The sequence below is a fragment of the Anser anser genome (assembly GCF_964211835.1).
Source record: "Anser anser genome assembly, chromosome: 4".
Taxonomy (NCBI): domain Eukaryota; kingdom Metazoa; phylum Chordata; class Aves; order Anseriformes; family Anatidae; genus Anser; species Anser anser.
In genome coordinates, this window is record NC_139724.1 from 15664894 (window position 1) to 15678182 (window position 13289).

Sequence of the window (13289 nt, forward strand, 5' to 3'; positions counted from 1 at the left end):
TTCTGTTACTACCTAGTGTGTATTTACCTTTTTCCCCCCCTCTCTGTTTTATTAATAGGAACACGCTGACTCCTGCAGGGAATGATCATCTGGGTAAGTGCAAATTAAAACAGTCCAGACTCTGTATGAAGTATCTGTGAACCTCTTTGAAGGCTGTGTGAAGTTCAGATAGTCTGGTTTGCTGGTTCTCATCCACTGCCAAGAGTACCTCCTGAGAAGTGGTGCTCCTGAGAGAAGACAAAAGTCCCAGCTTCAGATGGAGATGGTCTCTCCACCCTTATTTGTGAACAACAATTACATTTTACTCCCTCAAAAGATTCAGTAAATTATCTCAAGAGAGTATTTCTGTCATTAAAACACACTTTTAGAGACGTATGTTCTAAACCCCTTTGTGGTTTGTGAAGGCTGGCACCACATTTCTTTACATGTGTATTGGAGGGTCCCTTTGTGAGCATCCTCTCCATCAGGGACCTGCCAAACACTTTGCCTTGGCAGTAGTGGTGATGACAACGGCGATCCAGGAATCTTGATTCAGTCAAACTAAATGGAGTATGTTACAAAAAATAAATACAAAAAATCCACAACTCTCCAATAAATGCATAAAGTTACTTTATTTTCAGTATACATTTAATTTTGAAAAATATAAATGCTAAAATATCTCATCATCTTCATCTTTTGATTCCATAAAAGTCACAATAGAAAGCTTCATAAAACTGTAAAATACTATAATGTTATAAGGAATTTCATGTTTTATATTACTGGAAAAAATCATTTTAATATATTGAAATGTTTTCTGCTTTTTTCCTTTTTGTTCCACCATCTTGATCCACTTCATTTTAAACTAAGTTTTTATTCTTTCCTCCAAAGCAAATACAGACTTAAGAGAATTAAAAATAATAAAAGTATCTGAAAGTGCATGTCGATTCCAAGGAAAAAAAAAAGTAATGAGTACAAATATGTGTCGACCATGACGACAAATAAGTAGTGGCTACAGAGGCAGACAATCACCATTTTTACGGGGCTGGGACAAAGCTATCTGCAGTTTGTTTTTGCTGGGTGATTCCAGGATATTAGCCCTGAGTTGGTACCTGGTTTTGTAGGACTTCTATGAGAAACTGTTTTGGGAAGCTCATTTCTTTATGGACTCTTCTTTAAGAGGAGCCTTTCCAGAAGCCGGAGGTGCTCACCCAGCCTTTTCTCTCCAAACACCCAATTCTGAACCAAAATTAGTTTTAGTTTTATTGTCACAAGGCCTACAAAGTGCAGTAAAATTCTCCTTGTGGTGATGTCAGCCCATCAAATGCTATTAGATGGCTGCTTTTCATTACCTTCCATCTCTTGGTGCCAGCAGAGATCTTGCTTGCTGTCTCTGTGGTTTATTTATTTTTTTTCTAAAGGAAAAAACAACAAAGGACACACAACCTTCAATGAAGTGCTGTTGTCAGGAAGCAGGAAATGAAAAATTTCCCACTCCTGTCACCAGAGTTCTGTTTTACATGGAAAACTACAGAAATCGTTGTCCCATCCCTTGAACATTGCTACCCTCTGTACAACAGCTCAGTCTGGAGAAAATAAAAAATAAAAGAGAGAAAAAGATCTAGATCAGCAGTCAATACATTTCAAGTACATTTAACATGGTTCAAAAGTGGAAGACCTCATTTTTGTGGAGACAAATCACCAGGTAATAGCAGATGAAAAGATATGCATTGTGTGTGTGCGTATATGCATGTGTGCAGTATGCTGCCTTTTGAGCATACCGTAGGCAGGGGGTGGTGTTCTGTCAGTGCTCTCTCAAGGAAATCTTTCTATTATTCTATTTTGATCTTTCCTTATTTGGATTTTTACAAATAAAACGTCTGGGCAAAACGTAAAAGCTCACATGTACTCTGTACGTGACACTTGAGTCTGTTTCCCCTTTGGTAGTCAGTGACTTCTGTTCACCAAGGAATGAAAACCATTTTCTACACATTAAGTTAGCATTGTACTTCCCAGGTTATCTGTCCTCCAGCTAATCCTACCAGGCAGCAGAAGGGATCGCATAGCGGCTGCTTTTATGGCCACTTCGGATGTCTCCTCAACCTTTCTGAAGCAGGTTTGGGCTAGATTTGCTGACCTCTCAGGGCAACAAAGAAGAGCGGCTGCTCTCCCTTCCTCTTGCACTGCTTTCTCACAGTAAACAAAAATTTAGGTAAGCAGAAATTTAGATTCCTTGATAACAAATTGGGGAATGTACATAGGTGTGTGCACGTGCGCGTGCTGTGCCAACTCCTCTGCAACTCCATCATTTTTGTGCAGCAAAGAGCATTTGCACGAGATCAGGCTAACAGCTATTACGGTCCATATCAATGCATCATTTAACCAGATCCCATATCTGGGAAATAAAAGAACAGCCCTATTCTGCAGGTCTGATCAGTGATCTGGCTGTTACTAGTTTGTAGATGCTAAAATTTGGCATTTAAGGTCTGTCAGCACCACGATAAAATTTTGTTTCCTTAATCAGCACGGACTTTGGTTTCTTTACAACAGGTATGGAGGCCATTAAGTGCTACTTTTACATTTAGTATTTTTACTAAATTAGAAATAAAAGAAACAAAACCACGTTAGGCATTACAAAGCAGTTTCTGCAAGTGCATTTTTAATGCTTGGTGGTAGGGGCTCTTACGGACAACTCCCACCCCCAATGATGGGAAGCTGCTCCCCTTCCTGCTTAATCCCCAAATGTGCCGCATGCAAGGAGCGGCGAGTACCAGTGAGGGCCTGCCAGGCTGCTGCCTTCTGGGGGTGGGGACCCCTGATCTCATACCTGCTGCAAGCAAAGGCACTTCTTGCATGCAAGCAATGTGCCCATCCTAGGGGGGGGGAGAGGGGATTTTTACCCCTTGGGAATTAGCCCTTACAGCTAGGCTTTTTTTTCTTTTGTCTTATTTATTAATTAAATAAACCCTTTTCAGCACATCCCATGTAATCTTCACACTTAAAATAACACTGGTGAAGCCCAGTTTCCCAAATGCATGTTTATATTCATACACAAGTTCGTTGTGTACACACTACAGAGAAAAGTATCTGACGCAAGGTGATGCTTGCTTGGTTTAAAACCAAAAGCCTGTATGTAACTGTGCCTAGCCAGTTTGTTAGTGGTTCATCACTGTGTGTGGATGGATCAATCTACCTAGGGGAATGCTGAGCAATCAGGTTTTAAGGGTAAATTCTCTACATGATGGTCAATAGATTTGGGGTGCTGCCAATCCACAAGGAAGATGTAGATCTTCGTAAGCCTCCTGAATATGGGTTTGGGGATAAATATCCCCATAAGTTACCTTCAGCTTTCTCCTAAATTGCTCCATCATTGTGTCTAAATTGCACGCAGGGTGTTTTCATTTGCACACATACACACACGTGCACACACGGATGTTTTAAATGAAATAATTCTAACAATACTGCACAGGAAATCGACAAAATGAATACAATCAGCATCTGTCCACTGACACTGTTAACCGGTCAGTATTTTACTTACCACCATTAAACTTAAGAGTCTTCCTAGATCACAAGATATTTGAGTTACATCCTGTCTCCTTCATAGTAAAGTTAGATTATTTATTAAAAAATAAAATAACCCTAAGTAAAACAGATGCTTCAGAGTAGGTGTTAATAAAACTGATCCAGCCCTATGCCATGTCCTGGAGATTGTGTATTTTTTTCCTTTTTTTGTAAAAATCACATTATATATGGTACAATACATTTTTACAGAAAGCCTGGCATCTAGAAATAAGAGGTAGAACTACTCAAAACTATATGTTTCCTGCTGCAGGAAAAATTCATTTTTCTTTACAGTAATTAAAAAAAGGTTAAAAAAATTGACAAAAAAAAGTCATAGGTTAGGCCCCCATAATTTAAACAAAATAATCTAGGAAAATAACACTCTTCAATGTACCTGACGGATTAAGTCCATTAAAGTGTTCTTTAAAAAAACAAAATTGCATAGGAAAGGGACATTTCAAAACACATGCTACAACGATGGCAATAGTTTGTCTGTGCTGGGAGTGAAGTACCTTTTAGTTTTCCTTCTTGTGTTACTACAAGTACAGGCTTTAAGAGCAAGTTAGTATTAGCAGCACTTTCCAGCATCTCAGAGCAGTGTAATAAAGACATTGAATTAGCCTGGAGGTCAGTTTTGTTCTGCCAGACAACAAAGAAACAAACGAACACTGATTCACAACTAAAGTAATGCCAGTTCCTCTGACATTTCACAAAGGTATTATATTATATCCTTAATAATTCTGCCCTCTGCTTGAAAATGAGAGAGATGCGTGCGTGTGACAGAGAAGGCAAAAACAAGTCTTGGTCAGAGTGGAAAAACTGGGTGAGGAGGAATAAAAGGAAATCTGCAGGGTGTAAAGGCGGAGGGGGAAGCGCAGAATGTCTTGTCTACCTATGCGGGTGGGAAGCAGAGAGCATTTTAATATTTGGCTAGTGACAAAATAAATTCCATATAAGATTTAACAGACAGACAAATTACAAAGTAGTTTCTGTTCCCTTGCTCCTCCAGAAATAACCATTGTCTTCAGGCTCAAGTTCTATTCTAATTTGAGGCACAACTTTTACTGGAGTTCGTGGAGGGCTGCGAAGAAAAAGAAGGAAAGGTAAGCGCATGGACTAGTTTTGTGCTTTTTAGTAATTCTTAATGCATTCTACAGTGCTCAGCTACCTCCTCTTGGAAAAAATACATCTTCTGAGGGATCAACTCCAAAAGAAAGATAGCATTTTATAAACAAGACAGAGTGGCAATTAGCATACACTGGGAAAACTGCTGATCCTGGTTCTTACTGGACAAGGTACACAGTGTCACATCTGGAAGTGGAACAAATGCCCAGCTCCCAGTACTAAGGATCAAGTTCCTTTCATTAGCGCACACAAGTACAATATAGCTTTCTGAAATTGACAGCATATAGATATCAGATAAACAGGCAGTGGTAATATACAGCTGTCCTATGTACCTTTACTTTTCATTAGGCCTGTGCATCACATAAAATTATTTTAATGAATTGGGCCAAACACTACTTATGTTGGGGGGTTAAAACCACTGATTTTATTGACTGAGGAGCTCCAAATATCTAGCGCTTGTGCTTCACACCAGGCTGTGGCAAAATTCATGAACTGCCTGTATGAATTTTTATATACTGAAGTCTAAACAATCCCAATTCATTTATTTTTTCCCCTGTAGACATGTTTTCTAGACTTCTCACAGTTGTTCCACAACTTTTTTTCTGGTTTAGTCACTGAAACAGGCATTGGTACCGCAGTTGGGCTTGAAGCAAGGCCAGTGGTGTACTTATGTCTCCTGCAGACTCTCCACTGTCTCCACGCTGTAAGGCCATGCTTGTAATAAACTTAGGATGTGGAAACTGTATGTTATGAACTCTCAAAGTGCTTTTTAAGAGTTTCCTATGGGGGACAGGAGCTTTGCCTTGTTTAATTTCAGTACACTTTAGCATAGCTGAGATGTTTCTGAGGAAACATTATAAACTGCATTTTAAGGTTGCTTACCTTGGCATGGTGTGTGACTGAAAAAAAGGAATTTTATCAGCACGACGTATGGCGTTCAAGGAATGTTGGTGATTTTTCTCCTGTCAGGGAGGAGAGAAAGAAAATCGTTTTTTGTCATTGCATGCAGCATTTATATTCTCTTAAGCCCAACCTCAGTTTGTCCAGTAAACTCTCATGTATTTTGCAGTGCTTTTTACTGCTGACTTCCTGCCATATAAATTTCACAGCTTCTAAATAAAAATAAAAAATAAGTCTCTCCTCCAAGACAGAAAACCTTGAACTGCCAACACAGCCAAGAGACTCATTTCCAAAGACTGCCTTGCGAGCTGCATTCAGCAGCATGCCTTTGCACATGCAGACACACAACTACATATGGAGTTGTACAATCACGAGCAGTCGCCCATCTGCCACACAAGAGGCAGCTGTGTCACTTTGAAAAAACAGACTGCAGGAAAACCTGCTTTGTATTTACCAGGCCTGTAGCCTGGTGAAGGGTTTCTGGCTGGGGTGCGCTTCCCCACAGAGCCAGCCTCAGCCCAGGACGGGCAGGAGCGTTTCCGTGCCCTCTGCAGTGCTTGGAGCAGCCTAACAAAAAAAGAGGTTGGGAATCCCTCAAGCAGGGCCTGGGCGTGCAATGCCGAGTTGGGAAATTCCCAGATTCCATCTCAGGAAAATTACTCCGTTTCCTGGCCTCGTTTCAGCACCTTTAGATCTTGATACTTACCTTTCATCTACGTCTTTAGTTACCCTGCGCTCCTCACTGTGGCATCCAAACTCCTTGCGAGAAAATAGGTGGCTTGTTGCCTGCAATCACTTTCCTTTCCTGACCAGCGTGGTGAAGTGTACTCTTTTTTAATAATAATCCTATTCTTGCTATGGCTGAAGGGAAGCTAAGGAGTAAAAAATGAATTTCGTGTTTGGATTGAGAAACAGTTGGAATCCACTTCTCTGCCTTAGTGGTTGAAGGGTAAATTAAGTGTTTGTCAAGCACTCTGAACATGCAAAATATGCTCAAGTACTGAATGTTATTAGTAGTATTAGTAATATTCTTTGAGTCTCAGAGCACAGTTATATTCTAGGGTGATACCATGGTGTTGATGGATTCCAGCTACTTTCTCTAGTACAAGGGCCTGACTTTATTTTTTTGCATTGTTTCTAAATAAAACCCAGCAAATCAATTTCCCAATCATTAAAATGTACAAATACACAAACTAACTGCTGCTTGGCACACGGGTGTGTTACCCTTTATTGTCTTAAAGGGCATTCCAGTGAACAGGTTTGTGGCAGAAGTATTAACTTTTCCTTAATTATTTCAGCCTTAATGATGCTGAAAACAGCGTACCTGATCATAAGATCCCGTGTAACAACATTTAGGATGTAATTTGGTTTTAGCACACCAAGGCATTTTCACAGAAAAAAAGAGGAGGGTCTGTTTGGTTCAAGGTTGTTCTCTGTCCTTTTCTTTTACTTGTCAGTAAAACGCAAAGAATATGAAAATAGTAAAGGAATCATCTTTCTCTTTGGCTTCATTTTAGAATGTTAATCTCTAAGTGTTCTTTTATCTAAAACCACAATTCACTGCTTGGGATTGCTAAATGCCACCAAAACCGAAGGTAGTCAGGTACCAGCTCCTAAACACAAATGGTAATTAAGGGATCTAAAGACCTGTGTTTCTAGGTCTTATTCCTAGAAATCTTATCACCAGCACTGATACATTACTATCAGTCTCATTTCTCCACTCCCACCTCATGACAAAACAGCATATTTATCTCAAGATTGAACCCGTTGCTCACAGTATTTTCAGAGGTCAGTGCGAAGGCAAAAAAGCTGAAGTTGGATGTTATTTCTGATTCCTCACTTAAAAGACTAAAATATGAGAAGTGAAAATGAAAATGAAGATTATAATGATCAACCATGGATACCAAGGTAATTAAAAAGAAGCAATAGCACAAAAGCAAATCACCGAAGAAGGGAAATACGTTAATGGTCACATGATCACTGCCTTGTCTGCTTAACGCATAATGCAGATCAAGGACTCGCTTAATTATTCTTTTAAAGTGCTGAGTTTTGCAATTGCTTGGAACCTAAGGAAATAAACAGTAATGAGACAGCGATGCAGTTTAGACATGCTGCAAATCCAGAACACTAGGCTCAGAGAAAAAATCAATGCAAACCATCAGCAAAGGTAACACAAAATGGCAAAGGTCAGAAATGGAGTGAGCGGATGGGGGAGTTAAAGAGGCAAGAGAGGAAGTTACCAAGAGACGTGTTAATAGCTGGACAACAGCACTTAAGCTGGAGGCACCAGAAGGAATAACATACGTTTTGTAAAGAACAAAGAACACATAAAAACAAAGCCAAAACCAGAGGCCTGGAAATTCAAAAAGAAAAAAAAAACACTTCGGAAGTAATAGAAAAGGTTTTTGTTTTTTGTTTTTAGTTCTCTGTATTTTTTCGTACTGCAAGTCAGAGTCACACAGGCATGCAATAGGTTAGTTCTACTCACTGTCGGCAGGTTTGCTATCACTTAGGAAAGGTTCCTGCTCCATGATGTCCATTGGTATTTTAATACTTGGGACTTTTTCTGTGTAGGGGCAGTCAGACTGTGAAAAAAACGTGTAAAAGGTCTTAGAAAATTTTCACTGCTCTCTTACTGTCTCCACAAATTAAAATTATCCTTCATACTGTTTCTGTAGGAATGAGAAAGGAGGAAAAACAGGGGGGAATAAAAAGGAATTCTCCAGCCAAGTGGTCTGCTCGTTTTCACTGGCTTCCTATTGCACTCCACTTTCCCTCTTCCTTCAAATTATGGACATAAAACAGAAAGAGTAATGTTATCTAAGTGTTATCTTTCCCTTTCCCCACCTCACCAGCTCCTTTGCAACCAGTTTGTAAGAAACCATCCGGTACAGGTTGGAGTTGGCTGCAGGAAATACAGATTAAAATGCATGTGTACGCAGAAATGACAGGGCATTGGCTTCTGTGAAATCTCATCAGAGAGTTTTATCTTGCTGTGATTTCTGTAAATTACAGCCGGACTTTCTGTAATTTTTTTCCCTTCCAAACTGCTCTATGAGAAAAAGTGCCAGACATGATATGGCAGAGGTTCCTTAAGCTGTGTTGTTTCAAGTTCTCTTTTATTTAAGTCAAGTCAGACCCAGTCTCAGTAACACCTGTATTTACAATAAGATTTTTTTTTTTTTATCAGTTCCAGGGTCCTTTTAAAAATTCACATAATCCCAGCCACACAGGAGATACGGCAAACCGGTCAAGAGTTACAAGTGTAGAAAAAATGGTGTACATTAGCCAGTCGTTCTCCAGGACACCCTTCTGCTAAATTCAGCAAGGTTTTGCTCAAATCGTCAGTACACCATAACCACAGGGTCCCCTGGAGTTCCATGATTATGCCCCACTGCCTTCAATAATGCACTTGCTTGTGCTTAGAAGGTACTCTGAATTACTGGGCTGGTTTGGTTTGTTTTTTAAATAATGTCTCGTAACCAAAGAGAGGCTGATACTGCTTAACTTGGCAAAGAAATTAAGGTGATACATGCCAGAAATGTTAACATATCTTTGTTCCTGGAGAGAACCAGACACAGCACAGAGCATAACACTGCACTGGAGGGAGGAAGACCTAAAGTCAGGGCAGGAAAACATTACAGAAGCCAGAGAATCTCTAATCTTTCTCCCTGGATCATTATATATTTTTTAATGCTACAGACATCCAGTGCAATATCGTATAATTAATAGGAAAATGTTTCCTCACAAGTATTTTGTTTGTTTCTAAACAGCCTAGGGATAAGCATAGCTCAAATAAAAAAAAAAGATTCAGCAGAAGACCCAAGGAGGCAATAAAGCCATCCCAAATCCCCATCCGTTTGGAGCTATGCTGGAAATGAGCATAAGAGCTAGGTAATCTTTCCAGCATATCACTGGTTTGGTATAGTTATAGTTTGGTATATGTTTTTGATATAGAAGACCTGTAGAATGACAGTGCTGGTGCTTGGAGTCTGCTTTAAACTTGACTGTGTAAAATGAACAAAGAGACAAAGAAAGTGCCTGTGGTTGGCAAAAATGCCCCAAAGGAGAGAAGAGGCTATTACACATCATTTTTGGCTCTTAAATTAAATATACCATCCCAATATAAAAAATAAAATAAAAAATTGCTGGCCCTTCTTAGATCATGCATTTTGGACATAAAATCTGAGAGAAAACCAAGGCGCTCAACTTTCCATTACGTACAAGCTTAGGCAAATGCAGCAATTAGTCTCACTAATTTATACTTTGTAAAAACAAGTTGGAGGGAGCATGATGAGATTACTGAAAAACTTTCTTTGCAGCTCTTTTTTCACTGCCCCTGACTGCTAGCAAACCCCCAGTGAGAACTTTGTGAGTCCTAACTCAGGCTAAGAGAGTGGTCTCCATTAATGCCAGGTTTTGCTGCATTCATTTACCTAACACCACTTGAATTAGCAACGCCCAGCAGTTTACTTCACTCAACTAACTAATCAGTGAATTGCCTGCAAAATCCCACAGTCCTAACTGTGTGGGGGCATATTTCTGGAGCAGAAAGGGTGAAAACAATCAAACCAATATCGTCAAGTGCTTTATGTTCAGGAAGCCGGTAAAAGCAAGTGCTGAAAAAAAAATAAGAACAGTTAGGAACCAACATTTTGCATTTCTATCATCCTCTAGATCAAGTACTGTACCTGAAATTCAGTGAAAGCCTGAGAAGACAGAAGATAGCTTAAAACATACCATAGGTACAGGAGCCATAGCTCAGGATACAACGCTGCTGGATTCAGATCAGTCATAACGAAGGAATGGAGTTAAACCTTTGTTGACTGTTCACTGTGGACAGTAGAATGACTTTCATTTTGGTTTGTACAAATTTATCTGCTGAAGGAAACCCACGACCTCGGCTTTCCAGGTGCTGCAGGAATGACAGCCATTGAAATGAAAAGGAAGCCTGTCCAAGGAACTGCTTGCTACACACAGTAATACATAAATGCACATACCACAGGGCAACGTAGCACGAAGATGAAGGCACTTCATTGAAACTTAAGTGGCAGAGTTTTTGAATCCTGCTCCACTGGATTAATATAAGAGACAAAACATTTGTTGTCTCCCCCAGCTGAGAGGGGCAGTGTGGGAACGCGTGCATGTGGTTTCCTGGTGATGTGACACCACTAATGTGCATGTCTTGGGTGTCATCAGCATGTTCTTAGGTGAGAGCTTTCCTGATGCTCGAAGCTCCTGCCTTCCCTGTTAGGCATACGAAGATGGGCTGAAAGTCTTATCAGGAGCTGCACTGCTAACAGGGATGGGTCCACAGGACTTCTTGAAAAAAGAGTGCAGGAACAGAGGAGACTAATGACCAGTGACTGCCAGGAAGGAAGGGAAAGGGGAGCTTGCTGTCTGAAATAGGACCAGTCTTCCCTGTTGGGATTCAGCCTGATTAATAAGAAAGAGTGCATCCAGACTACCTCCTACATCACAGCACCTTCACCTATGAAATTCCTAGCTTTGTCTCTTTTACTGTATACGTTCTGATTTATACAGCATACATTCTCTGTAGAAAAGCCATTGTATATGTTCTCACTGGAACAGTCTGACTTTGTTGCCTCTAACACAGATCTGCAGAGGTGTTACACAGCTCTCACATAAGGGACTTGAATTATGGCTTGTTCTCCACCTGGATCGTGGTTGCGCTTTCTGTCCTGCAAACCTTGGGTAAGGCCAGGCATTGGAACAGTCCAGAGGAACTCCTAGAGCTGCCTTGTTACTCTTGAAGACACTGAATTTATCATCTAACCTGCCTGCCTGCCTAAGTGGGGCTAATGTGGCAGATCTGCTCAGCGTAGGAAGGATACGGATAATACACACTAGAAATAAAGCAAACACAGTAGGACAAAAAACTGCAGCACCTATGACCTTACAGTGTGGTGGCAGCAGTACTTCCCACAGCTGACCATGGCTCACGCTCTCCTTCAGGCTTCACTGTAAGAAATGCTCCTGACAAATACACAGGTCCGGCAGCTGCTACTTCAGAAATTCCCCTTTCCTGAGGTTGCTGTTACCCACTTTGCGCCAATTAAGTAGGCCAGGGAGCAAGCAGATGAACAACTGGTGTTGCTGTTTCTCTGCCATACCACAGTGGAGTTCAAAACTTGGGCATTGCTGGCTGCAGGTGAGGGAGCTGGGCATGAACATGTGAGAAAGGGGCAGTTGACTTTTCCTGCTAACTTCCTCCTCCCAAGGGCATGATCCCTTGTCATTTATGTCTCCTGCCACATTGAAATTTTGGTATTTTCCAGCTTCAGGTGATCTTACCTTTGTCTGAACCACAGGAAAAGCCTTTCTTCATTAACTCTGGACAGTTACACAAGCAGAACTGACACTGTGCTCAGTACCCTCTGTGTGGCTCATCATTAATAAAACCTAGTGCCCTTGTAACATGGTCTTCCAGCTGGAGCAAAAGATAGTGCTGACTGAGGCAGCCAGCTCTCCAAAGGCAGTTTACACTTGCCATATGAAGTGCTCTATAATCTATGTGTTCAGCACTTCTATTTCAGTGTATAGAATTTCAGCTCATATTAGGCCTGAGTAGGAGAATGTTTAAAGGCACAAGAACTACATTTCATCTTATTACGTATACAATAAAATGCAGAATTTTCTAAGGCACATGACTCCAGTCTATTCAGGTTAACACACTTAGTAATGACATTAGCAAGCTAAGTTGCACTCTTTCAGGGCATGCTGCAACCTAAGGTAGGAGCAAAGAGCAGAGTGCACAGCAGAAAGGGCATGTATGCTTTTTAAATGTTTAGGTCAGGCGTATTAACAAAAGCCTTTCCTGCAACATGACAAGTCTTATCTTTTTGTGCTTTTAAAAAGAGTAATTAAAAAAATAAAAAAAGAAAAACAGGATATTTTCAGAAGCATCTGAACTGCTTGTGAAAACCATTCTCCTCCTAAAATGTAAGAGACAACGAGGGGGGAGAGAAAGGCGGAGGAGGGAGGGAAAGATGAACAAGGCAGGGTGATGAAAGGCATTCTAGTAAAGGGAATGACACGTCAGCAGGTATCTAGGGCTCTTGTGGAAAGTGTGATTTCATTCTTGGCAATGCAAGTACCACCTACCACAGGCTGGTGACGTCTGGAAAAGGGAAGGCAACATTGAAAAGAAGTTTTGTTTGGGGGCGATTTGCTGCAGCAGGTAAGGATTGTGCTGGTCTGCTTCAAGAGGCTGGGAAATCCCCACCCCCTAGTGCTGGAGAGGGGCTTGGAACCATCACCCAGGATTAGCTAGAAATGAGTAGTTTGACAAAAGCAGAAAAGCTCCTTACATCATCATTGTCACTGTCCAGACTGCCCTTCTTCTTTTTCTTCTTCTTCTCGTCCTCTTTCTTTTTCTTGTCCTTTTCTGGAATGACGTCATCAAGAAAGCTTAAGTCATGCTGGGAGAAGAGGTAGTCCATGGCTTTTCTGACTGCTACAAGTGCCAGGATCTGAAAAGGCAGAGAAGGACTTCTCACTGAGATACATTTTACCTTTAATTGGGAACACTCTTAGCATTCGTGTTGATGCTGCTTCATAATCCCAAACGCTTCAATTCTGGTTGTAAATGAACATATACAGAACAAGGTGATTGAGATATTCCAGTTGTTCAACTTGAAAACCTAAACTTTGGAACTGAGTCAGGCTTCAAGCAGGTGTTTTACATCAGAATAAACAGGAGCAAC

General features: G+C 40.7%; 1 protein-coding gene and 1 long non-coding RNA gene across 6 annotated transcripts in view; one reads left to right on the forward strand and one right to left on the reverse strand.

Moving 5' to 3' along the window:
• Positions 1-592: 592 nt before the first annotated feature.
• The window catches only part of SLC4A4 (solute carrier family 4 member 4), a 229489-nt gene continuing 216792 nt past the window's right edge, over positions 593-13289 (reverse strand). For all 5 annotated transcript variants that reach the window (XM_083835258.1, XM_083835255.1, XM_083835256.1 and 2 more), the window contains 4 exons: positions 12894-13055; positions 8051-8147; positions 5545-5624; positions 593-4618 (listed from right to left, as the gene is read on the reverse strand). In XM_083835258.1, coding sequence (XP_083691384.1) covers positions 5581-5624; positions 8051-8147; positions 12894-13055 — 303 coding nt within the window. In that variant the 3' untranslated portion in view covers positions 593-4618; positions 5545-5580. The remainder of the gene's footprint in view (positions 4619-5544; positions 5625-8050; positions 8148-12893; positions 13056-13289) is intronic.
• LOC310899192 overlaps positions 4539-13289 on the forward strand; it is an 80011-nt gene continuing 71260 nt past the window's right edge. The window contains exon 1 of the long non-coding RNA XR_014584058.1: positions 4539-4640. This is a non-coding gene — a long non-coding RNA (uncharacterized lncRNA). The remainder of the gene's footprint in view (positions 4641-13289) is intronic.